Below are 27507 nucleotides of genomic sequence, written 5' to 3'. Positions count from 1 at the left end.
TCACTCTTCATCATGTCCTTTCTGTGACAAAGAAGATAAATAAAGGTTGAGAAAATGTTATTCTGTATTTTCTGAAAAATGTCTGATTAAATACTGTTCTTCATGTAAATCTTACCATCAACTATTCCAATAAATCATTTATAAAAAACAATTTTGCTTGCCATAGTACAGAAAGTGACCACTGAAACCAAGATATGCTTTTGAAATTATGTTTCTGAACAATAATCCAATTCATATTTGATCCTGTCCTATACAATATTCAAAAAAAATATATAGAATGTGAATAATAGTATGGCTGTTGGACATCAAATACTTACAGAGCTATTGAGGTAGAGGCGGTTGTCATACCGAGGGAATTTACAAATTATGAATATTTTCATTAAAATAACTGACCTGGGAGTCAGCATCACAACTCTTGGCCTCACTCCTCATCCTTTCCCTTCTGTGACAGAGAAGATAGATGGATTATTAGAAGATTTGAATACTACTGTGTAAAGGAAAATATTTTATCCTGCCATATACTGTGTCCTTAAAATATATGATGGGAAACTTCAACAGGTATGTGTATTATGGTATGGAATACACTATGAACATCATGCTGTCCCCATACAGATACTAAACATGTATTCGCTGCACTGGCACCCCAGTGGTGGAACAAGCTACCCCATGACGCCAGGACAGCGGAGTCACTGACCACCTTCCAGAGACACTTGAAAACCTACCTCTTTAAGGAATACCTGGAATAGTATAAAAGTAATCCTTCTACCCCCCCCCCATTAAAAAAAGTAATAATAATAATAATAATATTAATTTGGGTGGTTGTCCCACTGGCAATCATAAGTTGAATGCATCAATTTGTAAGTCGCTCAGGATAAGAGCGTCTGCTAAATGACGTAAATGTAAATGTATCTGATTCTCTTTACTGTGTAATAGCCAACTCTAAGAGTTTACCAAATGTTTAAAAGGAGCAATAACGTCCAATTAAAGAATAAAAAAAACACTAATACATTTTGCTCTTCAACTACAGTATTACAGAAATGAGTTACAACTGTTAAAGCTGTTTGCCGCACAGATTCAAGGAGTGATCTAAAACAATTCTAGATTTAGCCACAATTAAAAGGGAACTCCTCTCAAAAAACATTATCAGCTATGTTGGTCCTCGTCCGGAGGTATTATTGATATCATTTTTCTATATTTTAAATACAACGATTTAGCCAAAATGTTCATGGAAAATAAATCCATGACACCATTCTGACTATTAGCATTCAATGAAAATGTCCCTTGATCTTGTCCTGTATAGTTTTAGAACACAATAGATGGCAGCAAATGAATAAACATGCATTGTTATCAATTATGAATAACAATATATATAATGATAATATGAATAGCTAGTTGATGAAATATGCCTTAACGCTTTTCAAAGTTAAGGCTTTTTTCGTGTACAGTGCCTTGCGAAAGTATTCATACCCCTTGGATTTCTTCACATTTTATTGTGTTACAAAGTGGGATTAAATTAGATTTTTTATTAATACAAATTGTATACTAAAATATAGTTGTGGCATTAATATTCAGCCCCTTTGTTTAGGCAAGCCTGAATCATTTCAGGAGTAACATTGTGAAATAGGGGTTGACATGACGTTTTTTAAGACTAACCCTTCCTCTATCCCCCATACATACATCTGCAAGGTCCCTCAGCCAACTATTGAATTTCAAGCACAGATTTAACTACACAGACCAGGGAGCTTTTCGAAAGCCTGCTAAAGAGGTGCAGTAATTGGTAGATGGGTAACAATAACAAATCAGACATTGAATATCTCTTCAAGCATGGTCAAGTTAATATTTTATACTGTGGATTATGTATTAAACCATCCAGACACATCAAAGTCGTCCTTCTGAACTGAGCTGCAGGACAGGAATGAAACAGCTCAGGGGTGTCAACATTTGGCCATAGGTGATTTAAAACAAGTTACAGAGTTCAATGGCTGTGATGGGAGAAAACTGAGGATGGATCAACAACATTGTAGTGACTCCACAATAATGACATAGAAGAAAAATACAAATATACAGAACAAAATTAATACTACAAAAATAAAAAACACAGCAAAGGAATATACTTTTTTTGCCTAAATGCAAAGCTGTATGATTGGGGCAAGTTACAGTTTTGACTTAAATCGGCTTGAAAATGTATTGCAAGACTTGAAAATTGCTGTCTAGCCATGATCCCCAACATCTTGACAGAGCTTGAATAATTATGAACAGAATAATGGGCTAATATTGCACAATCCAGGTGTATACAGCTCTTAAAGACTTACCCAATAAGACTGACAGCTATAATCCCTGCCAAAGATGTATTGACTCAGGGAGCTGAACACTTCCATTTCTATTCATCTTTGACATTACAGAGTATGCATAGATTGTGTGTGTATTTTGTGTAGATCCTTGACAAAAAATTACAGTTAAATCTATTTTAATTCCACTTTGTAACACAATAAAATGTGAAGAAATCCAAGGGGTATCAATACTTTTCCAAGGCACTGTACATTGGGACACTACAGTACAAGGGAAGTCTGCAAATGATCCTTTAGGACTCTTGAAAAAGTAACTTTACTGACCTTGGAGCCGGCATCACGACTCTTGGCTCTCATCTTATTGACCTGAGACTCAGCAATATCAGCCCTCTCTTCTGCCTCATCCAGTTCATGCTGAATCTTACGGAACTTGCCCAAATTGGCATTGGCTTGTTCCTCCTGTGAAAATTTTTAAATATAATTAAAGTTTCTAGGATAAAAAACAATTTGAAATTTACAGATGCATCGGTTGGATGATAGAAGGTTACTTACAGCCTCCTCTGAAGTTCTCTTGTAGGATTTGACCTTCAGCTGCAGTTTGTCCACCAGGTCCTGCAGACGGCTCAAATTCTTACGGTCTTCCTCAGTCTGCACACAAAAAGAATGGAAAAAATAGTAATACTGTATATGTATCTTACATGTGATTCTGAGCATCTTAAAGTTAATTGTGCCCTGTCAACTTAAAGTTTATGATGTACCTGGTATGTGAGCTCCTTGATGCGTCTCTCATATTTACGGACTCCTTTCACAGAATCACTGCTCCTCCTTTGCTCCATTTCCACTTCACTCTCTAGGTCTCTCACCTAGAAAGATATGATCAATGTTAACACACCATTTCCAATTACATTGTTAGTTACCAGTACTTTCAATATTGAAGCTAGAAATATGACTAGAAATATGAAATGTGACATTGAATTAATAGAAGAGAATGTAGCTTAGACACATACTCTGGCCTCCAGCTTCTGGATCTGCTTCTTGCCACCCTTCATGGCGATTTGTTCAGCTTCATCCAGGCGGTGCTGCAGGTCCTTGATGGTCTGCTCCATGTTCTTTTTCATGCGCTCCAGGTGAGCACTGGTGTCCTGCTCCTTCTTCAGCTCCTCTGCCATCATGGCAGCATCAGTAATGGCCTTCTTGGCCTTTTCCTCAGCATTTCTGCACTCCTGCACAGCCTCCTCCACTTCATTCTGAAGCTGGGATGTGTCCCCCTCCAGCTTCTTCTTCTGGCTCAGTAGGCTGGTGTTCTACACATGTTTATGACAAATTATTTGTATATTACCTCTACATACCTCAAGTAGCAGACATTTAAAGATGGAATCCGTAGTAGGGGAAACAGCGGCAACCGCCATTGTTATTGTTTTGTTGACAAAGCAGAGTAGAGGAGCGTCACACAACATGTTACAGTACATTTTCTGCTGTTTTATCGTGCTTGCAATGATATCCAAACGGAAAAAAACAGTGTTTGTCATTTGCAGTAACTTTTGTTGTTGTAATATCGCAAACAGACGTGGCAGTTTCACCATTAAGGATTCCAGCTTTAAGGAGAACACTAATTGTTCTATGTTACTGTCTTACCTGCGAGTGGAGCAGCTGAACTCTCTCACTAACATCCAGCAGTTCCTGCTCAGCAAGTTTGCGGCCTCTTTCAGTCTGCTCCACCAGGGCTCTCAGCTCATCCAGTTCAGCCTGAATCAGGTTGTTGCGTCTCTCCACAATGGCAAAGTTCTCCTTCAGGTCATCATTGTTACGAAGAGCATCATCCAGCTGCAGTTGAGAATCCTGTAGAGAGAATTGATTTTACTATATTTATTGTATTGTTTCACAGTGTGGTTTGGCTTTTTCTGAATGCACAAGCAATGTTTTTAATTCAATGGTGTGGAAGTAATACCTTCAGATGGGAATGGAGACCCTTAAGTTGCTTCTGGGCCTCGGATGCCTGCCTGTTGGCCTGGCTGAGCTGAATCTCCATCTCATTGAGATCTCCCTCCATCTTTTTCTTCAGCCTGAGAGCTTCGTTCCTGCTGCGAGTTTCTGACTCCAGGGAGCTTTGCAGGGTATCCACAACTCTCTGCTGGTTCCTCTTATTCATCTCCATTTCTTCATCCTTCTCCACCATCTTCCGTTCAATGTCAGCTTTCACCTGACTGAACTCCAGCTGAGCCCTCAGGATCTTGCCCTCCTCATGTTCTAGGGAGGCCTATGAGAACACAGCCACCCATAGTTTGTAAAATCTTGGTTAAATTCTGGTACTTTCACAATCTGTAAATGTTTTCTATTCTCACCTCAGCTTCCTCTAGAGCAGACTGTATCTCAGCCTTCTCCTGCTCTAGCTGTTTACGGATCTTCTCCAGCTCATGGATGCTCTTTCCTCCCTCACCAAGCTGCTCAGTCAGGTCAGAAATTTCCTCTGTGGAAAAATATAGTTGTACATCAGAATATTTTTGGGATAACTGATCTCTATAACATATAAATATTTTATTGACTAAGTTATATAGGCCATTAATTATTATGCTCTAACCTTGGAGGTTCTTGTTCTCCCTCTTCAGGGTCTCCAGATGATCCAGAGACTCCTCATAAGAGTTCTTGAGTTTGAAGAGCTCAGTGTTGAGAGATCTGGCCTCTTTCTGGGAGCTCTCCAGCTCAGTCTGAGACTCCTCAAACTTCTGCTTCCACTCAGCCAGGACCTGAAAATCATACAGGTATTTTAAGTAGTTTGAATACAGTGTATGATTAAGTACTTTATTGTCCATTAACTTACAGAGAACGAAAATGTGTCTTTATGCTCACAAGCCAACCCCCTGAGACACACAAGGGCTGGAAGCAATGGGTTAGGGGGTTAAGTGCCTTGCTCAAGGCCACAACGGCAGGTGATGGTAGGATGTAGGATGATGCCAGCAATCCTACGGCTGCCAGCTCACTCCGCACCAGGTTTTCTGGCTAGATTCTCAAACCACTAGGCCAGTGGTTCCCAACCTTTTTTGAATCATGGGACACTTTGACAGGATAAAACATTCTGCAGCCTCCCGAGTGGCTCAGCGGACTAAGGCACTGCTTCGCAGTGTTGTGGCATCACTACAGCCTTGGGGTTCGATCCCAGGCTGTGTCACAACCTGCCGTGATGGGAGTCCCATAGGGTGGTGCACAATTGGCCCAGTGTCATCCGGGTTAGGGAAGGGATTGGCCGGGGGGGATTTACTTGGTCATCGTGCTCTAGCGACTCCTTGTGGCGGGCCGTTTCTTGTAGTTGGCCACCAGGTTTGCACACATCTCAGGAGGGATTTTGTTCCACTCCTCTTTGCAGATCTTCTCCAAGTCATTAAGGTTTCGAGGCTGATGTTTGGCAACTCGAACCTTCAGCTCCCTCCACAGATGTTCTATGGGATTAAGGTCTGGAGACTGGCTAGGCCACTCCAGGAACTTAATGTGCTTCTTCTTGAGCCACTCCTTTGTTTCCTTGGCCATGTGTTTTGGGTCATTGTCATGTTGGAATACCCATCCACGACCCATTTTCAATGCCCTGGCTGAGGGAAGGAGATTCTCACCCAAGATTTGATGGTACATGGCCCCGTCCATCGTCCCTTTGATGCGGTGAAGTTGTCCTGTCCCCTTAGCAGAAAAACACCCCCAAAGCATAATGTTTCCACCTCCATGTTTGACGGTGGGGATGGTGTTCTTGGAGTCATAGGCAGCATTCCTCCTCCTCCAAACACGGCGAGTTGAGTTGATGCCAAAGAGCTCGATTTTGGTCTCATCTGACCACAACACTTTCACCCAGTTCTCCTCTGAATCATTCAGATGTTCATTGGCAAACTTCAGACGGCCCTGTATATGTGCTTTCTTAAGCAGGGGGGACCTTGCGGGCGCTGCAGGATTTCAGTCCTTTATGGCGTAGTGAGTTACCTATTGTTTTCTTGGTGACTATGGTCCCAGCTGCCTTGAGATCATTGACAAGATCCTCCCGTGTAGTTCTGGGCTGATTCCTCACCGTTCTCATGATCATTGCAACTCCACGAGGTGAGATCTTGCATGGAGCCCCAGGCCGAGGGAGATTTACAGTTCTTTTGTGTTTCTTCCATTTGCGAATAATCTCAGCAACTGTTGTCACCTTCTCACCAAGCTGCTTGGTGATGGTCTTGTAGCCCATTCCAGCCTTTTGTAGGTCTACAATCTTGTCCCTGACATCCTTGGAGAGCTCTTTGGTCTTGGCCATGGTGGAGAGTTTGGAATCTGATTGATTGATTGCTTCTGTGGAAAGGTGTCTTTTATACATTAACAAACTGAGATTAGGAGCACTCCCTTTAAGAGTGTGCTCCTAATCTCAGCTCGTTACCTGTATAAAAGACACCTGGGAGCCAGAAATCTTTCTGATTGAGAGGGGGTCAAATACTAATTTCCCTCATTAAAATGAAAATAAATTTATAACATTTTTGACATGCGTTTTTCTGGATTTTGTTGTTGTTATTCTGTCTCTCACTGTTCAAATAAACCTACCATTAAAATTATAGACTGATCATTTCTTTGTCAGTGGGCAATCGTACAAAATCAGCAGGGGATCAAATACTTTCTTCCCTCACTGTACTCATTCAAGGGTTTTTCTTTATTGTTACTATTTTCTACATAATAGTGAAGACATCAAAACTATGAAATAACACATATTGAATCATGTAGTAACCAAAAAAGTGTTAAACAAATCAAAATATATTTTAGATTTGACATTCTTCAAAGTAGCCACCCTTTGTCTTGATGACAGCTTTGCACACTCTTGGCATTCTCTCAACCAGCTTCATCAGGTCGTCACCTCGAATGCATTTCAATTAACAGGTGTGCCTTGTTAAAAGTTAATTTGTGGATTTTCTTCTTTCTTAATGCGTTTGAGCCCATCAGTTGTGTTGTGACAAGGTAGGGTTGGTATACAGAAGATAGCCCAATTTGGTAAAAGACCAAGTCCATATTATGGCAAGAACAGCTCAAATAAGCAAAGAGAAATGACAGTCCATCATTACTTTAAGACATGAAGTTCAGTCAATCCGGAGAATTTCAAGAACTTTGAAAGTTTCTTCAAGTGCAGTCGCAAAAACCATCAAGCGCTATGATGAAACGATTAGTTACCGGAGTGTAACTCCAGTTCTATGAGTGGAGCGGAGCCCCATAGGGGAGCTCTGCTCCTATTGGTTTACCCACTGCCCTAAGGCAGCATCAGCCTGAGACAAAATTATGCACACACCTGCAGCCAATAGGAGTACAGGTGTCCCTATAAGAGGGGATGCCTCCCCTCAATCAGCCTCCCGAGATATTTATCTTCAGCGAGACTAGAGAGGGTCGACAGGGCCTTAAGTCCTATGGGGCTCTGCTCCACTCATAGAACTGGAGTTACACTCCGGTAACTAATCGTTCTTTATCGTGGAGCTCCGCCCCATAGGGGAGCTCTGCTCCTATTGGTTTAAGGCGGAGTGTAGCGCTCCAAAATGTACTCCCTGCCGAGCCCAACACTTCCCATCGAAATGAAAAGGTCAGGCCTAGCAATGGCTGCAAACCAAGTCCCGCAGTACTGTGACCACTGTAACCTTACAAGTGTCACCATATACTGCGTCATCGGTTAAAAACCTGCCCCACCTAGTCCAATGGCAACACCAATGACTAGTGGGCAGATCACCAGAATATAAGCCACACTAATCTGTACTAGCAGATAGATGGTACCTCATATTCTGTTACAATACTACCGACCACTAATGGAATGACACAACGTGTCACTCTACATTGTGTATACGTTAGGCCGCCTCACTCAATCAATGGAACTCCAGAGATTAGTGGGCAGATCCCAGAACATGATTCATACTAATCTGAACCAGCAGATAGATGACATCACATTCCGTCAAATAAACATGACCGGTCTAATAGCATCGTAACCAAGTTACCACTATTATCCCTCATCATGCCGCCCCACTCCAGTGAATCACTGGTGGGCAGATCAATACATGCCCTCTACTGTACTGAAACCTGTCAGTCAGGAGTCATGCCAAAAATATGTCCTTCTATCATAAGCGGACCTGAAAGAGACCTTGTCTCTACAGTCCTGCATTCCTCTCCATTTAGCTCAAAGTCTCCCTTCAGCCACGCTGAGTACAGACTGAGCCAAAGAGTTAGAAGACATATCCAAGAGATAGAAACGGATAAATGGAGACGGTGTTGACCATGACGCCACTCTACATATATCCTCTACCCCTGTTCCTCTGAAAAGGGCAGTAGAAGCTGCTACTCCACGAGTGGAGTGAGCTCTGATACCCTGAGGCAATTGTCGCCCCGCTGCCTCGTAAGCTGTCTTAATGCCCTCACAAAGCCAATGAGACAGACGCTGTTTCGAAAGTGGTCTCCCTAGTGCAGCCGCACCGTGACACACAAACAGCTGAGGCGATGACCTAATCGCTGCTGTGCGCTCGACGTAACACGCCAAGGCGCGTACCGGGCACAGGCGATGGAGCCTTTCCTCACTCCTCTCTCTATGAGGAGGAGGAGAAAAGGCCCACAGCTCCACGGTCTGTGATCTATATGAACTCCTAATAACCTTCGGCACAAATGCCGGGTTAGGACGTAACACCGCTCTGCTCAGATCGCCATTAATGGCTAGGCAGTCGGGTCTCGTCGAAAGAGCACACAAATCACTAACACGCTTAGCCGTAGTCAAAGCGAGCAACAGTGCTGTCTTAATAGACAGCATCTTGAGGGGTATTTGATTCAATGGCTCGAACGGCGACTTACATAGCGCTTCGAGTACCAAAGCCAAATCCCACTGAGGAAGCGTGGCTCTAGGTGTTGGCCTAAGCCGCCGCGTTCCTAAAAGGAAACGTTTCACTAGAGGGTGGCTAAAGACATTGTCTCTGCCAAACCCCTCATGACAAGCTGAAATCGCCGCGAATAGATCCACCTCGGCTCTCCCGAACTGTTCCCAAATTTGGAGAACAATGTCCGGATGCAGACACCACTCGTCGTCTCGAGGACCCCCTCTTGACATGAGGTCTGCTCCTACGTTCAAGTAGCCCGGAATGTGTGCTGCTCTCAATGAGCGAAGGTGCTCGTGAGCCCACAGCCACAATTCCTCTGCCGCCTTGTGGAGAGCAGGAGACCTGACTCCTCCCTGGCGATTTATGTGGGCTACTGTGGTCCGGTTGTCTGACCAGACCAGCACATCGCGACCCCGTAGGGTAGACGCGAAGTGGGTCAGAACCAGTCGAACCGTTTCCAACTCCAATGATTGATGTGGCGACTCGAAGGAGGCCACACACCTCCTATCGCTTGGGTCTGACATGTCCCTCCCCATCCCGTCAGAGACGCATCTGTGAACACTGGGATGTAGGAGGACACTTTGCCTATCGGGACTCCGTGCGTGAGAACGCGCGAGTTTCTCCAGTAGTTCAGATCTGCACTGAGCGAGAGGGGAACCACCACCAACCGATGACGTTGACGCACTGGGTCTAGTCTTAGTTGGGCGAACCATCGCTGTATCCTGCGCATGTGCAGGAGTCCCAGCGGAACCACAGAGTGGGCTGACGACATGAGACCCAAGAGTGACATGATCGACAGCGCCGTCACCGTGTGATTCGGACGACACTTCCTCAGGGCTAGCAACAAGGCTACCCTTCGAGGGTCCGAAATTCGAGCCCTCATCGTTACAGTGTCTAGCTGTATCCCCAGGTAGACAATCTGATGACTGGGCCAGGGGGCGCTCTTTTTCCAATTCACAGCGAACCCCAGACGTGTGAGATGAATCACTGTCTGTGTTGTGTGAGTGATCGCCAGCTCTGCTGACAGGGCGAGAACCAGTAGGTCGTCTAGGTAGGCTAATAGCCGTATTCCCTGACGACGCAACGGTTCCAATGCCGCCTCCACACACTTGGAAAATGTGTGAGGTGCCAGGGCGTACGCAAATGGCATCCTCGTGTATTCGTACGCCACCCCTTGAAAGGCGAATCGCAGAAACTTCCTGTGATGCGGCTGTACCGGCACATGAAAGTACGCGTCCTTTAGGTCTATGCTCATACAAAAGTCTCCTTTCTGGACACATTCCAGTAGACGTTTTGTCGTTAGCATTCGAAAGGGCCGTTTGGTTACGCTCTCGTTGAGAATGCGTAAATCCAATATCGGCCTCATTCCCCCCATATTTTTGGCCACCAGGAAGTAGGGCGAATATAGCCCCTTGTTCCTTTGCTCATGGGGAACCATTGTGACCGCCTCCTTCGCCAAAAGTTCCGTAATCTCTGAAACCAGAGCGGCCACTTTTTCTGGCGTTTTCATCACAGTCTCCACCACTCCCCTGAACGGGGGTGAGGTCCGATGGAATTGGAGAGCATAACCCTTCTGCAACGTCTGTTCTAGCCAGCGTGAGAGGGTGCAGCTTCGCTGCCACTGCCAGCAATGCAGAGAAAGTGGCCGAGCGCGAAGCTGTGGTACATTCAGTAGGACGGACCTGTATTCCTCTATGGCCCTTGCCGCCGCTGTTCCTCGACACTGAGGAGGTGGAACAGCCCAAGGCGGGCCTCCCATGAAAGGGAGAGGAAACATTGGTGTGTTCTGAACCCAAAGGGGGGGCAGAAACGTCGGTTAATCTCGTAACCGTCGAATTCCTGCCCTCCGTGAACGCAGCACGGGTCTGAATTGCACTGACCGAGGCCACAGCCTGCGACAGGGCACCATCCCCAGTAAGCGATTGCGTCATCGTAGATGTCTGCAATTCGCTATTAGAGCCCCTCACTACAACACTCCTAGGAGTCTGTAATATGAGGTCTCTATGAGGTAACCCAAGGCGGCGCCTTGATACCTTCTTAGCCTTCACCTTCTGTGTGTGTTCAACTCTGCACCTCTGGTGGGTTGAATCACTCTGTGTGAGTATTAGCGCGTTCTGTGAGAAGTGGGGGCTCAGATACGTCAGTTATTCCCGTAACCTTCGAAATCCGGCCCTCCGTGAACGCAGCGTGGGTCTGAATCGCACTAACCGAGACCCTAGTCTGCGATAGTGCGCCATCCCCAAACCGTGGCTGTGTCCTCATGTCAACTGACTGAGGCTGTAGCCTGCTATGAGAGGCACTCACTACAACACTCCTTGGAGTCTGTAATGTGAGGTCTCTTTGAGATATACCAAGACAGCGTCTCGGTATCTTTTCTCCTTTCACCTCCTGTGTGCGTTCAGCTCTGCACCTTCGGTGGGCTGAACTACGCTCAGTGTGGTGAGTAATGGGGCGTTCAGAGAGAAGTGGGGGCGCCGATACACTGGGCACCGTCGTGACCGTGGTAATCGGGCCCTCCGTGAACGCAGCATGGGTCTGAATCGCACTAACAGAGACCTTGGTCTGTGATAGTGCGCCATCCCCAAATAGCGACTGCGTCATCATGTCAGAATCTGACAGAGACTGCTGTCTGCTCTGTGACGCACTTCTTATTGAAGTGTTATGTGTACCTACTCTAACTGCCTGTTCAGCAACGCACCCCTGGTGGGCTAAACGGCGTTTAGAGTGGTAGGTGAGAGAGGGTGAGATTTGAACGCTCTCGGACGTATTATGGAAAAGGGGCTCTTTTTTGACAAAGTCAGGTGGAGCCAACTCTTTATTACATACATCAACAACAGCATAAGCATCATCACCCATCCCTTCAACCGAAGGGTGGGGGGGAACAGTGGTCGCGTTCAAAGATGACGTGACCTCCATCCGCTCCCCCGCGTCCCGTCATGTGCGCCTCCTCTTGTGGCCTCCCTTGGGGGCCCAGGTCGGCATCTTCACCACCTCCCTTGCCGGCTGCAACGGGGCCACCGTGGCTACTGGGGGGGCTGGGCCCGCTCTCCTGCCTCCTGTGGCCGCCGACTGGCGCCGGATACGCCGCCTCGCCGTAGACCCTTGTCTACTCTGGGGGGCGGAAGTCTATGGTCCTTGTGACGGCGCAGGGCCTAACCTCCTTGCCAATGGCAAGTGTCTGGCCAACTGCTTCTTCTCCTCGTCCAGTCTTGAAAACCTCTCCGTCGCCTCCTTGACGGCGACTCCGAAAAGTCCGTCGTCAGAGAGGGGGGCGTTCAAGAGGGACGTCCTGTCTGCTTCCTTCATGGTCGTCAAAGACAACCAGAGGTGTCACTCCGCGACCACCGAGGTGGCCATGGACCTCCCCGAGCAGACGGCCGATGCCTGTGTTAGGTGTAGGATGGCGCCAGAAATCCTGGACGCCTCCTCCACCTCCTCTGGCTCCAGCTCTGTCTTACCCGTGGTTAAACGGGACAGAGCGGCTGCCAAGAGGGCAATATTGTTAGCTGCTGCTACAGCTTGGGCTCCCAAATTAAAGGACTTCTCTAACAGCTGCGCTGTGAGGCGGTCCTTTTGAGATGGCAACATGGCTTTTTTGGAAGAGGGCCAAGGACTCGAACCCGGTACGAGATACGCTGCCATGGCGCTCTCTAACCTAGGGATTCCTTTGTTTTGGCCCTGGAACCTTCCCTCCACTCTAGTGAATGGGAGGTACGTTTTAGCCGGCGAACGCGCCGCTAAAGGTGCCTCCCATGAGCCCTCGACGTATTTGGCCAATGAAGGCATGGCAGGAGCCAATGGCTCTGCCGCTCTTCTTGGCCTGGAGTACGGGCCGCCCTCCATTAAATCAACCTCCGGGGCGGAGGGAATAGGGGGCAGCGGTATCTCCAACCGTCTGGCAGCTCTCTCTATGAGACCCGGAAAATCCGCTCTCAGAGATGCTGCAGCGAAGGACAGGGCTTCTGATTTCTCAGAGCCCGTGTCGTCATAGGAACTACCAGCCCTCTCTCTATCCAAAGGATAGGGGGGCTTAAAGGTATGAGGGACGGGGTCTGACTGTTGCATTAGAATGTCAGCCTCATCCTCAAAGTCCCTATCGTCCCGAGTCTGCGCGGTCAGATGACGCCTCTGAAGCAGAGGCTAAAATCAACAGCACGTCCTCTAGGGGGATATCCTCCCTAAAAAACGCCCAACGCTGCTTCCTCTCCTTTACAGAAAGGAGGGCGCAGGAGGCGCAATTAGGGGGACTGCAGACGCCCTCTTTGGCATGCAGGGACCCTAAACACACGAAACATAAGTCGTGGGAGTCACCGGCCGCCATGGAGGAGCATCTGCATTGAGCTCTGAAAAGAGCTTTTGGGGGTGGAAAATCTCCTGGTGTGCTCATTCTAGGACGACGTCGATGAACTGGAAAATCGACGGCGTATCTTTGTCCTGAGTCTTTTCTTCGTGTCTTCTTGGCTTCTTCAGTCTAGTCCAGTCGCTGAAGATAAAGGGAGGCTGATTGAGGGGAGGCATCCCCTCTTATAGGGACACCTGTACTCCTATTGGCTGCAGGTGTGTGCATAATTTTGTCTCAGGCTGATGCTGCCTTAGGGCAGTGGGTAAACCAATAGGAGCAGAGCTCCCCTATGGGGCGGAGCTCCACGATATAGAACTGGCTCTCATGAGGACCGCCACAGGAAAGGAAGAAGCCGAGTTACCTCTGCTGCAGAGGATAAATTCATTAGAGTTAACTGCACCTCAAATTGCAGCCCAAATAAATGCTTCACAGAGTTCAAGTAACAGACACATCTCAACATCAACTGTTCAGAGGAGACTGCGTGAATCAGGCCTTCATGGTCGAATTGCTGCAAAGAAACCAACACTAAAGCACACCTATAAGAAGAAGAGACTTGCTTGGGCCAAGAAACATGAGCAATGGACATTAGACCGGTGGAAATCTGATGAGTCCAAATTTGAGATTTTTGGTTCCAACTGCCGTGTCTTTGTGAGACGCAGAGTAGGTGAACGGATGATCTCCGCATGTGTGGTTCCCACTATGAAGCATGGAGGAGGAGGTGTGATGGTGTGGGGGTGCTTTACTGGTGACCACACTCAATGAACTGTATAAGGCAATAAGCAAACAGGAAAACGCTTATCCAGAGTGGCCAGGGACTTTAATCGACGGGGCTGTAGTGGAGCAAGTTGAAAGCTTCAAGTTGTGGTCCTCTGTAGCTCAGCTGGTAGAGCACGGCGCTTGTAACGCCAAGGTAGTGGGGTCGAACCCCGGGACCACCCATATACAAAAAAAAAAAATGTATGCACGCATGACTGTAAGTCGCTTTGGATAAAAGCGTCTGCTAAATGGCATATTATTATTATTTAAGTTCTTTGGTGTCAACATCACCAACAAACTATCATGGTCCAAACATACCAAGACAGTCGTGAAGGGGCACGGCAAAGCCTATTCCCCTTCAGGAGACTGAAAAGATTTGGCATGGGTCCTCAGATCCTCAAAAGGTTCTACAGCTGCATCCTGACTGGTTGCATCACTGACTGGTATTGCAACCGCACATTGACTCTGTACCGGTACCCCCTGTATATAGCCTCGCTACTGTTATTTTACTGCTGCTCTTTCATTATTTGTAATTTTTACTTAACTATTTTTGACTTAACACTTATTTTGTAAGTAAGCATTTCACTGTAAGGTCTACACCTGTTGTATTCGGCGCATGTGACGAATAACATTTGATTTGATTTGAAATCTACGGTGGAGTTGCTTACCAAGAAGACAGTGAATGTTCCAGAGTGGCAGAGTTACAGTTTTGACTTAAATCTACTTGAACATCCTGAAAATTGTTGTCTCACAATGATCAACTACGAATTGAAAGACCTTAATGGGCAATGTTGCACAATCCAGGTATGGAAAGCTTTTACACTTACCCAGAAAGACTCACAGCTGTAATCCCTGCCAAAGGTGCTTCTACAAAGTAGTGACTCAGGGGTCTTAAAAATCATTTAAAGGAGATATTTCTGTATTTAATTTTCAATAAATGTGCAAACATTTCTAAAAACAAGCTTTCACTTTATTATTATGGGGTATTGTGTGTAGATGGGTGAGAAAAAAAATCTAATTCATCCATTTTGAATTCAGGCTGTAACACAACTAAATGTGGAATAAGTCAAGGGGTATGAATACATTCTGGAAGCACTGTACTCCCAAGCCAAAATTCCATGTGCATTCCAAATGACACATTTATAAGTGAGTGTTCCAAAAACGTACCAGTTGAAAACCACTGCACTAGGCTACCTGCCGCCCCTCATGTACTATAACGAAGGCTAATAGGACTTGTGTATTACATATGTTTTTTTCTTACCTTGTCAAAGTTCCTTTGCTTCTTGTCCAGAGAGGCAGCAGCTGCATTGGATCTCTCCACATCCACCATGAGATCTTCAATCTCATTCTGGAGTCTGTGTTTAGTCTTCTCCAGGGATGAACATTTAGCATTTACAGCTTCCACAGCTTCCTCTGCATCCTGCAGACGCTGAGCCAGCTTCTTCCTAGATTGGCATAGATGAGAAACACATTTCAGAACAGCTGACTTTTTTTCTGTCCAAATGGTTGTATAACAGGTAATCCATGTATTATTCATCATGTACATTTGTGTATCGCTCTTTCAGCCAAGGTTCAATAGCCTGAAAAATAAGAGAAAGTAAGAAAACATCCTTACTTTGCATCCTCAAGCTCCTCAGTCTTCTGGATGGCATCAGTTTCATACTTGGTTCTCCACTGAGCCACCTCAGCATTAGCCTTGGACATGCCACGCTGCAGCTCAGCCTTGGCCTCCTGCTCCTCCTCATACTGCTCCCTCAGCAGATCTGAGTCATGGCGAGCAGACTGCACTGCATGGGCAAGTGCGTTCTTTGCCTGGTAAGGAAATTTGAAAAAGGATCTGTAATTATGCTGGAAGATAAATGTGGTTAGATAAAGGACACTGCATTCTTTGTCTAAATACCTTGACTTCCTCCTCCAAATGTCTCTTGAGGTCTTCAATCTGCTGAATGTTGGACTGCTTACCTCTGGTCAGTTGGGAGACCAGAGAATCCTTCTCCTCCAACTGTCTGGCAAGTTCACCTGTTTTCATGCAATTTAAATTATTTAAAATTATATTACTTAATCTGGTTATTTATTGTGGCTGTTCATGTGAATGTCCAGGTTTTTTGTTAATATACCATTCTCAGTTTGAAGCTTTGCTTTCTGCATGGTGAAATCATTGATGGATCGCTGTCCTTCCTCAGCTTTCGTCCTGTATTCACTCATCTGGTCCTCTAGAGTGCGGCACATTTTCTCCAAGTTTGTCTAAAAGCAGATTTGTTTTTGAATGACAGAACAGCATCACAAGATTGCATCTTTAAAAAGCATGTTGAGAAAAAGCATACATTTTCTAGATTGCTCAATGATACCACATACTTTGGACTTCACAATCTGCTCCATGTTGGAGACCACATCGTCCAGCTCCAGTCTGAGCTCACTCTTCTCTTTCTCCAGCTTCTGCTTCACTCTCTGAAGGTTGTCAATCTGTTCTCCCAGGTCAGCTACACTGTCAGCATTTTTCTTCCTCAGAGTGGCAGCTGTAGCCTCATGCTGCAGAGTAGCCTCTTCAAGGTCTCTGCGCATCTTCTGGAAGTCAGCCTCCCTCTTCTTGTTCATCTCAATCTGGGCAGCAGTAGCACCACCAGCCTCCTCCAACCTCTCACTGATCTCTTCTAGTTCTCTGGCCAAGTCTGCCCTCTGTTTCTCCACCTTGGCACGGGCAGCTCTCTCAGCCTCCAGCTCTTCCTCTAATTCCTCAATGCGGGCCTGAAATGGTAGGAATGAAATTTATCTATTCAAAATGTAACTTTAACAAGTAAATTTTTTCAACAATTGTCTTGAATTACCTGCAGCTCCTTCAGTTTTTTCTGAAGCTGGGCACCCAAGGCCTGCTCATCCTCAATCTTGCTGTTGAGTTGGCTCATCTCAAAGTCCTTCCTGTTGAGAAGAATATGCATTTTTAGTGTTTTTTATTGAATAATACTTTGTAAAAACGTTTTGATCTGTGATCTTACTTCTTCATTCTCTCCTCCAGCTGCTGCTTGTCATTCTCCAGGTCCATTAGACTCTCCTGGGTCAACTTCAAGTCTCCCTCCAGCTTTCTCTTGGCTCTCTCAAGGTCCATTCTCACCTTCTTCTCTTGCTCCAGAGACCCTTCAAGCTGATAAAATATATATTGACCAATATTCAGAGTAACCAATTTACTGTAGCATATTTTGAGGATATAACTAATTTTGTTGTAATTTTTATGAATTCCTATTTGATACTCACATCATCAACTTGCTGTTCCAGTTTGGCTTTGGCTTTGGTCAGCGTGTTGACTTTGTCCTCCTCACTTTGCAAGTCATCCAGCGTTTGCTGATGAGCCTCCTGCAGCGCCTTCTTCTCCTTGGTCAGCTTGGCAATGATTTCGTCCAGAGCTGCCATCTCCTCAGTCAGGTTTTTAACCTAAGGACACAGAACATTGTCATTACACTTTCTAAAAACTAATTAATTTGAGTTTTAACAACACAAGAAAGCGTTTACCTTGTTCTCTGTGGCATGCTTTTCCTTCTCCACTTTAGCCAGAGTGAGCTCCAGATCATCAATGTCCTTCTTGAGTTCTGAGCACTCATCCTCCAGCTTCCTCTTCTTAGCAGTTAGCTCTGAATTCATCTCCTCCTCATCCTCCAGTCTTTCTGTCAGCTCTTTGGCTTTGGCCTCAAGCTGGATTTTGCTTTTGATCAGACCCTCACATCTCTCTTCAGCATCAACAATAGTGTCTTCTTGCTGTCAATGTGTCAATATATTGTAAGTAAGTCGAATTCTCCAATGCTCAGAAGTTTGTTTGGTGACACTACAAATGATCGACAAATGCTCTACTGATTGTATGTATCTATTTAGCAAATCGTGTCTCTTCTCTCTCTTGTTAGCTCTTAGCTAAAAGCTAACTAGAAAGGCCATTTTGACCAAAGATGTGACTGTAGCAAAATAACTGTAGTGCAGTTAAAGTTACTCACAGTTTGGACAGCGAGCTGCAGGTCATTCTTCTCTTGGAGAAGGGACACCATCTTTTCTTCCAGCTCCTTTTTACGGGCTTCAGATTTAGCATAAGCCTCTTTAAGCTTCAGGAATTCTTCTTTCATGTTGGCCATCTCCTTCTCAGTCTCTGCTGACTTCAGCAGAGGTTTGATCTTGAAGTACAGCTTCATCCAGGGCCAATTCTTGACACCCATGAAGGCACGAATGTTCCATTGGATCACAAGCAAGGCATCCCTACAAAATTGTAATAAAATATAGTTAATATAGCCATTCCTCACCCATAACATATTCTCTGCAAAAGTTTAAGCTATTCTCATTTCTACCTGCGGTCAACCATTTTCTGGAACTCAATTCTGGCAAGTAGACCACGTGATCTGGCCTGGAACGCAGTGATTATAAGAGCGAGACGATCGTCTCTCATCTCCTCAAGTAGACCCAGGAGACCAGCCTTGAAGAACACCTAAAGATACACAAAGGAGATAATGTGGTGCATGGATCGTCTTGTATTTAGTAGGATTGTATTTTTCTGACAGTTGACCATAAATAATTTGAATGTGGTATCCCCCAGATTTACAAATCTTGGCAGTCATGTTTAGATTGCTGATTTATATATTGACCACTATTTTCCCTGTACTGAGCAATTGATTTTACAACTTCAGACCCAGCATGTTGACCAAGAGTTACTAAATTTGGCAAGGTCTTTAAAAACAGAAAGTCCATCTCAAACAGGATGGCCACTAGGCTTTTAATTGCTACTGTAGATCTGGATCTACGACGTTGAGGCCCTATACCAAGTATAAATGTATATATCTTGACTTGACCCATTTGCCCTAGAGACAGATGACATGAGATAAGCATGATCAGTCATATAGCAGCAGTTATTTCAAGAGGCATTGCTCAGGTTGGCTGGATGGTGGAGTATTGGTAATATACTGCTTAGACCCCATAATTACTGCTACTTTTCCATCCTGCAATTTATGCTGCTTTCGTAACCAAGTGGGAGGTGTGAATTTACCAGTTGTGAAGTCGTAAATACCAGCAGCTGGATGCACGTGCTTTGAACTCATTTAGAAACGCCAAGTGATTAATGGCCTACAAGCTGCGTAATCCATAAACTAAAAGTAACATCCATATTAATAGATTGTTTTTTATAAGTAATGTTTTGTCCGAAAATGTTGTTTTCGAGGTCATTTCCTTAGTAGGTGACGTCAAGAGGTCAGCATATGCAAGAAGTGGGAGCTCAGGATGATAGACGAGTTTCCCACTAGTAATTACCATTTGGAGGGGAGTTCAAGTGGGTTATTTAGAGTCGTATGTGGTAAATTCCCACTTCCCAGTTGGTTACGAACGCACCATTAGATAATTTACCTTAGTGTGTCCTAATCTGTACTGGGTGTGGTCAATATCCAAAGAGCCCAGCAGTTTTTCTGATGCCTTCATGTTGTCCATGAACTGACCCTCAGGGATAGCTTTTGGATTGAGGATGCGGTATCTGAATTTAAATTAGAAAGCAATTATCTTCAAAAATGGAACACCTGAATAGGTAAGCAGTTGAATTTATTTTGGAAAGGAAATGAATAATTATTTTTACCTTTGTTTGAAGTCAGCATACAGGATTCTGTTGGGGAAGCCCTTTCTGCAGATCCTGATGCCTTCCAGAACACCGTTACAGCGCAGCTGGTGCATGACCAGAGGATTCTCCATGGCCCCAGGAGTCTTGGTCTCGTTGGGGATGATGCAACGTACAAAGTGAGGGTGAGTAGACCTCAAGTTGGTCATGAGTTTACCCAAGTTCTCCTGTGAGTATGACAAATGTTGAATTTTCCATCAGTGAAGGAGTCTCCAAGTACCTTACAAGTCACAGTGGCATTTAATGCTAACATGCCAATCCACAACATACTGTCAATTGTCACGATCGTCTAATGAGGAGGACCAATGCGCAGCGTTGAAGGTGAACATATTATATTTATTTAATGATCACACGATCAAAACAACAAACGAAAAACGTGACGTCTATGGTTACAACACGAACAAAATCCCACAAACCCGAATGAAAAACAGACAGTTTAAATATGGCTCCCAATCAGAGACAACCAACGAACAGCTGACACTCGTTGCCTCTGATTGGGAGTCACTAAGGCAAACATAGAAAACAACAAACCAGAACCCCCAACATAGAAACACACCACATAGAACAAACACACCCTGGCTCAACAACTAGAGTCCCATAGCCAGGGTGTGACAGTACCCCCCCCTAAAGGCGCGGACTGCGACCGCGCCTCAAAAAGAGCAAAACAGGGGAGGGCTGGGTGGGCATACCTCCTCGGCGGCGGTTCTGGCTCCGGGCTTGACCCCCACTCCTTCTCTAACCCCCCAAAGTACCCCTGGTCCGGTCTGGCCCTGCTGGCCGGAGCTGGACTGAACACTGGTGGAGCGGATTGCTCTAGCTCCTAAGTGAAGCCTCTGACCGGTGCCGGACCAGCCACCGGTGGAACAGGCACGGGCCGTGCCGGACTGACGACGCACACCACTGGCTTGGTGTGGGGAGCAGGAGCGGGCCGAGCCGGGCTGTCGAAGCGCACCCCTGACTTGGTGCGGGGAGCAGGAACGGGCCGTGCCGGACTGACGACGCACACCACTGGCTTGGTGTGGGGAGCAGGAGCTGGCCGAGCCGGGCTGTCGAAGCGCACCCCTGACTTGGTGCGGTGAGCAGGAATGGGCCGGACCGGGCTGTCGAAGCGCACCCCTGACTTGGTGCGGGGAGCAGGAACGGGCCGTGCCGGACTGACGACGCACACCACTGACTTGGTGCGGGGAGCAGGAATGGGCCGGACCGGGCTGACGACGCGCACCACTGACTTGGTGCGAGTGGCAGGAACAGGCCGGACCGTACTGGGAACACACACCACTGGCCCTACGTGGGGATCAGGAACAGGCCGGACCGGACTGGCAACACACGCCAGTACCTCTCGCCGTGCCTCTACAACCTCCTTCCCCCTGGTGACCAGTGACTCCCGTAACCTGGCGTCCTCCTCTGCCAATCCGCTTGCCCGCTCTGCCGCGGTCTCCTGCTGGCCCGTCGTCCACGGCGCTAGCCCCCCCCTAAAAAAATTCTGGGAGTCTCCCCTACCCGTGGACCAGGTCTCCATGTCCCTCGCCAGCCTTTCGCCCTTCTGCCACAAGGTCAAGCCCTTCTCCTCCTCACTCGGCTTGACCCAGTCGAGGAGGCGAAGGAGATCTGTTAGGGATCTCCCTGGCGATGGCTCCTGGACACGCTGCTTGGTCACATCTTGGTGGGATTTTCTGTCACGATCGTCTAATGAGGAGGACCAATGCGCAGCGTTGAAGGTGAACATATTATATTTATTTAATGATCACACGATCAAAACAACAAACGAAAAACGTGACGTCTATGGTTACAACACGAACAAAATCCCACAAACCCGAATGAAAAACAGACAGTTTAAATATGGCTCCCAATCAGAGACAACCAACGAACAGCTGACACTCGTTGCCTCTGATTGGGAGTCACTAAGGCAAACATAGAAAACAACAAACCAGAACCCCCAACATAGAAACACACCACATAGAACAAACACACCCTGGCTCAACAACTAGAGTCCCATAGCCAGGGTGTGACAGTCATCTCAAATATAGTTCAAATATAATACATTTGTTAATAATCTTCCATGTGAAAACATCCAAAATATATTGATTTAAGCTCAGATTTACCCTGTGCAATGCAGACACAGTCTGGAAGGAAGAGCCTTTCTTCTTTTTTCCTCCAGCCACTTTTTCTTCAGGTGCTGTATGATAATGAAATAACAATTCAAATATACTATTATTGCTACTATCATATACTGTGGATTGCTATTTATTTTAGTGTGTTGTAGTCTTTGCAGATAGAAACACATAGTACCTCCTTCTGCACCAGCATAGTTTGCAAAGAGGTTGGCCAGGAACTTAAGACTTGACTTCTGGAACAGTCCGACCACAGTCTCATTCAGGGGGTCCTTGTTCTTCACCAGCCAGTTACCAATGTTGTAGTCAACAATGCCAGCATAGTGAACCATGGAGAAATGGGCCTCTGGTTTACCCTTAACAATCCTAGGCTTCTGGAAGCATGCATTTTTGCCCAGATGGTTTTCATACAGCTTAGCTTTGAATGTATTATCACTGGCCTTGGGGAACATGCACTCCTCTTCAAGGATGGACATGATACCCATGGGCTAGTGGAAGGAATGAATGAAAATAAATTAATACTAAGGGAAAAGCATTGTGAATAAATAAAATAATAATTTGTCATTGAAGCACATTTATAAAGATTGCCCTTGTAATGTTTGAAATCTCAAAGATGACTCTGTACACATCATATAAACTACTGCACAACTGAAGCCACCAACCCTTTCAATGAGGTCAATGCAGGCAGCCAAGTCCATGCCAAAGTCAATGAACTCCCAGACGATGCCCTCTTTCTTATACTCTTCCTGCTCCAGCACAAACATGTGGTGGTTGAAGAACTGCTGCAGCTTCTCATTAGTGAAGTTGATGCACAGCTGCTCAAAGGTGTTGAACTGGAAGGGAAGTTCAGTTACTTTATTTTGTCAGCTGTAATGTTTTAGTTAAATCATTTCATGATGTGTCCTTTTAAAAAATCAAATTTACATCAAACACTCACCTCAAAGATCTCAAAGCCAGCAATGTCCAGCACACCAATGTAGTGCTGGCGAGCGTTCTTAGTGTCCAATGTAAGGTTGATTCTTATCACCATCCAGAGGAACATGTTCTCGTAAATTTTCTTTGCCAGTGCACCAATAGAGTAGTACACCTACAAAATATTAAGAAAATAAAATACCAAAACATAGCCTCAACATAAACACATAGGGACAGTTTCCTAGAAACAGATTAGGCCTAGTCCTGGACTAAAAAGCATGCTCAATGGGGAATGACACGTAGGAACATCTTAGCAACTTTATAGACAAGTTTTATGCTGAATATTAATTACTTTTTTGGGAGACTCACCTGGTTGACATTCTGACCTTTGGTGACCCACTCATTTCCAACTTTGACCCTTGGGTTACACAAGCCCTTGACCACGTCAGCAGAGTTTAGGCACATCAGATATGCAGCTTTGTCAAGATCTAGAAAGGCAATGTTTTATGATTGGAAGAGGCAATATAACAGATTTTTTTGATTTTCTGATTTTTCAGATATTACTTTATAATGAAGTGAGAGGTTGTAAATCCTCAGCACTCACCCTCAGTGCCATCTGCCTCTGCTTGCTCCTCCCGCTGCTTATTCTTAAACTTCATGTTGCCGTAGTGCATGATGGCACCAGTCAATTTATACATGCCATTCTTCTCCTCTTGGGAGAAGCCCAGCACATCAAAGGCATCCTAGTTCCGAATTAAAGGTAATTGTTTTGAATTGGAGAAGGGGTTGGAATATTATTGGATATACAGTATATAGTATGTACATATTTTACTCACATCAGTAGCCATTAGCTCATCTGCATCATTAATGGAAGTTACAGCAATCTCTCCTTGGGAGATGAAGGCATAGTCATAGGGATTGCTGGTGATGAGTAGCATCTCTGAAAATAATTGAACAGCTCAGTTTAATTTGTGTTCATTGGCATTGTGTTATATTATACATAGGCAGGTCGACAAATTAGTCCTAATCGAGTTTAGAAAAACTGCAGCTGGAGATTGTTTTGTGTGCATTGAATTTCAGTGTTGTGTGCTTAAACGACATTTAAATAATTGCACCTTTCTGATGGACAAAGGAAATGTTACGACATAAATCACCTATATTGTGTTGTGAGTTTTACAGTGGAGGGATGGGGGTAGCACACTGCCTGGGCTGGTTACATCATAAGAATTTAATTGGATTTAATCAGAAATGTTCAGTTTAATCCAGAATTGACCTCAACCCTACTCAGTTTGATGATTCAATACTCACCCAGCAGTTCTGGTTTCTGTTGGGACAGGATCTGGTAGAAGATGTGATAGTCTCTCTCAGCCTTGAGCTGGAAAGTTACACGTGACTTCTCCAGAAGATCTGATCAGTATGGAAAGTGCTTTTGGTATTAATGTTTTTCCTGTCAAAGAGATCTGTTCAAACCTGGGCAAATTGAGTATTGTACTCACAAGTCTCAATGTCAGCAGACGAAAGCTTCCCAGTGACTCCAAAATGAATTCGGATGAATTTACCCTGGAAGTTATTGTAAAAGCAGAAATTAATGAGCACATTACATCTGGGTTCAAGTAGTATTTGTTTTCTTTTTGAATACCTTATAACACATAATTGATCTTGCATGGTGTAATGGAACTGATGGAATAGTCCTAAAAGTTTAAATCCCACCTATCTGGTGCACTATGCATGCTCAATCAAACACTGAAAGTATTTAAAAGTAAATAAATACTATTTAAACCCAGCTCTGTTGTACACATACAGTCCCAAAAGGGAATATTAGCTGATGGACCTGAGCCAGATTAGCTGACGTCATGACATCAAGTAATTATATTGAAATAAAATCCAGATCCTAATAAAACTCAAACACAGAAGATAACAGATAAGTTGAACATGTTTGATAAGATTTAAATGATATTTAAATGCAAACAAAGACCAAACTTACAAATCGGGAGGAGTTGTCATTCCTGATGGTCTTGGCATTACCAAAAGCCTCCAGTGCAGGATTGGCCTGGATGATTTGATCCTCCAGGGTCCCCTACAAACCAACAACCATATAGTGTTAAAATGATGCAATAAAAATCTGTATGAACACATTTTTTATTTTGTCAACATATTCTCATTCAGCCATGAAGAATGTTGGGGGAGTGGCAAATGGCGTGGTTTTAGAGATTCAAAGCAAATTTCCTGCAATTCTATACATTTTGCCATGTGGCTGAGATTATTATTTATTCAGTTTTAAAGGTAATTTCCTTCAACAATTCTACACATTATGCCATGGCTTATGCCTTGTTCTTATGCTATCTGAGTGACTCAAACATTATTTTAAAAAATCAATGAGGGCCCCATGACATGACATTTTGGGAATTTTAGATTCTCCCTGATTATTTCGTTTTTATTTTAGTGATTGTTAGTTAAAAAGTCAACAAAAGAAATTGTGGTGGCCACGATTTAGCAGCAGCGGTGCACACATTTGCATTCTATTTTACCTTTTTTTCATCTGATGCACTTTTCTTTCCACTAACAGCAGCAATGCTGGCGAAGTACTGGATGACTCTCTTGGTGTTAACAGTCTTTCCAGCACCGGATTCTCCACTGGGATTGAAAATACAAATGTTGATGTCTCAGAAATCCTCTTAATTTGAAATAGCCTCAAATGGATATAACCTTTGGTTGATGTACTTACGTGATAAGAACAGACTGATTTTCCCTGTCTGTTGAAAGAGAAGTATCAGTAAATGTGTCATTTATAAATGTCATTTTTGATGTCAATGTAAATGGAAAGTATATTCTACCTGACAACATGTACTGGTAGGCATTGTCAGAGATGGAGAAGATGTGAGGTGGAGCTTCACTCCTCTTCTTGCCTCTGTATGCATTGACAACAGACTGATCGTACACTGGCAGCCATTTGTATGGGTTGACAGTGACACAGAACAGCCCTGAGTAGGTCTGTGGAAGACGAGGGGGATGCTGCAGATTTAGTTTCATGCATTGAATGAAGGTTTGATTTAATGGAGATATTAGCAGACTGGTCATTACTTACGTAGATCATCCAGGCTGCGTAACGCTCTTTGAGGTTAAACAGCACAGCGGGCTCGTGCAGGAAGGTGAACATCGCCATGTCCTCAATTTTATCAAACTTTGGCGGGTTCTGGGGGTGGACGTCGTCCTCCTTCACAGTAACAGTCTAAAGGAAAATAAAATGAAATTGTTTTGTTACATTTTCAAGGTGTAGAGGTATTCCATTTGAGACAAATCCTAACTTGAGATTGATAACACACAGTGTTGAATTTTCACAAATTATTCATTTACATGTAATGTCTGATTTGCATGAAAGTTAAAGATCTCAAGTTAGGATTCTGCTTTTTATTATCTCTTGTGAGAATAATTTGAATAGTAAACATTAAAGCGCATAACTCAATTCAGTTAATAAATAATAGTTCATCAAAACATAGAGTTATCCTAATAGCAAAAATGTATTATCTTATGATTTCCAGAAATGTTTTTCACTAAAATATTTACCTTTCCAAACTCAGTATCAGCAGTGACTTTAGCCCCATCTCTGCTGGTGATTGTGGCCTTGACGTACTCAACCTCAGGGTCAGGCACATAGCACTCTCTCTTTATGTCAAAGGGTCTAGTCTGGCATTCCATACGCTCCTTGTCTGACTTACGCAGATAGGACGCTGCGGCGCCAAACTCTGCCATCAAACTGTCCCCCATCCTTAAACCTGTAAAGGCAGGAACAGAGCATTGAATACATACATATGTACATATTACATACAGTACAAGGATTGAGTTAACGCAGCCCCAAACTCTACCATCAACGCGTCCCCCATTCTTAAATCTGTGCAGGTATGTATCTATTATTATTAGGTTGAATTTGCTAAACTTCCTGATTTACATGTGGCTGTCCTCTCACTGTTGCCATGGTTTGTTGTATACTAGGATTCTCATGACAAATATTTCTCAAACTTAAGAAAGCACAACCATTTAGATATTCATACTTTACAGTATTTTTTACAATATCAACCACATTTTGATAGTTTTATATTTTTATTCTGTTAATGACAAAGGGAACCATGCATTATTGTGGTAATAATCTTATATCAATGTAAAGCATTAATATGAAAGAATATTAAATACATCAACAACTTTAGGGCTCCTGGGCTGTATTAGTGTTCTCTATGGAACCAGTTTTGGAATGCATAATGTAAATAAAAAATATGGTCCCAAACATTTTCCACTAAAGACCTAAGTTAATTATAAAATGGTATGCTAGTATCACTAAGTATACATATATTGTATATGAGTAGTATATTGTACCATAGGATAATGGTCATGGACCAAACAATAGAACTTTAAAATATAAGCCTAAAATAGTGATGACACTGACAACATGTAATTACTGTACAGGAGAGATGTGTTATGCAACATATACAGATGGAGGATCTTAATTTGACCTATATTGTCAAAGCAAAACAATCCTGTAGCAACAGTATTTTAACGTTTAGTCCATAATGTTGCTTGATCGGTGGTTAGGCTGTTAGCTGGCCAAAAGTAGGCTACATGAAAAGTGCAATACTGT

The 27507-nt window shown here is 44.4% G+C and overlaps 1 protein-coding gene across 4 annotated transcripts; it reads right to left on the bottom strand.

Moving 5' to 3' along the window:
- LOC311101982 (myosin-7-like) lies at window positions 1–26642 on the bottom strand (the record flags this gene model as incomplete). 4 transcript variants are annotated; one of them, XM_084143207.1, is made up of 37 exons in its annotated part: window positions 1–21; window positions 2613–2747; window positions 2841–2936; window positions 3047–3151; window positions 3296–3592; window positions 3924–4127; window positions 4237–4545; window positions 4631–4755; window positions 4867–5032; window positions 15487–15670; window positions 15841–16037; window positions 16126–16244; window positions 16343–16469; window positions 16581–16970; window positions 17051–17141; window positions 17219–17364; window positions 17475–17651; window positions 17730–17972; window positions 18203–18458; window positions 18548–18684; window positions 19593–19716; window positions 19816–20021; window positions 21957–22030; window positions 22135–22453; window positions 22628–22798; window positions 22903–23052; window positions 23247–23365; window positions 23482–23620; window positions 23714–23817; window positions 24186–24284; window positions 24374–24437; window positions 24862–24954; window positions 25406–25511; window positions 25603–25630; window positions 25712–25868; window positions 25963–26106; window positions 26442–26642. In XM_084143207.1, the coding sequence occupies 37 exons, from the start codon at window positions 26640–26642 to the stop codon at window positions 1–3; spliced, it is 5823 nt and encodes a 1940-aa protein (XP_083999333.1). The 4 variants fall into 4 exon arrangements, with proteins under 4 accessions (XP_083999333.1, XP_083999334.1, XP_083999336.1 ...); XM_084143208.1 differs by having other exon boundaries at window positions 22144–22453; XM_084143210.1 differs by having other exon boundaries at window positions 21957–22015; window positions 22144–22453.
- Between the last annotated feature and the right edge of the window lie 865 nt (window positions 26643–27507).

This window comes from Coregonus lavaretus (assembly GCF_964263955.1).
Source record: "Coregonus lavaretus genome assembly, chromosome: 2".
NCBI classification, from domain to species: domain Eukaryota; kingdom Metazoa; phylum Chordata; class Actinopteri; order Salmoniformes; family Salmonidae; genus Coregonus; species Coregonus lavaretus.
Note: the sequence above shows the minus strand (reverse complement) of the source record. Positions and strands in the feature narration are given on the sequence as shown.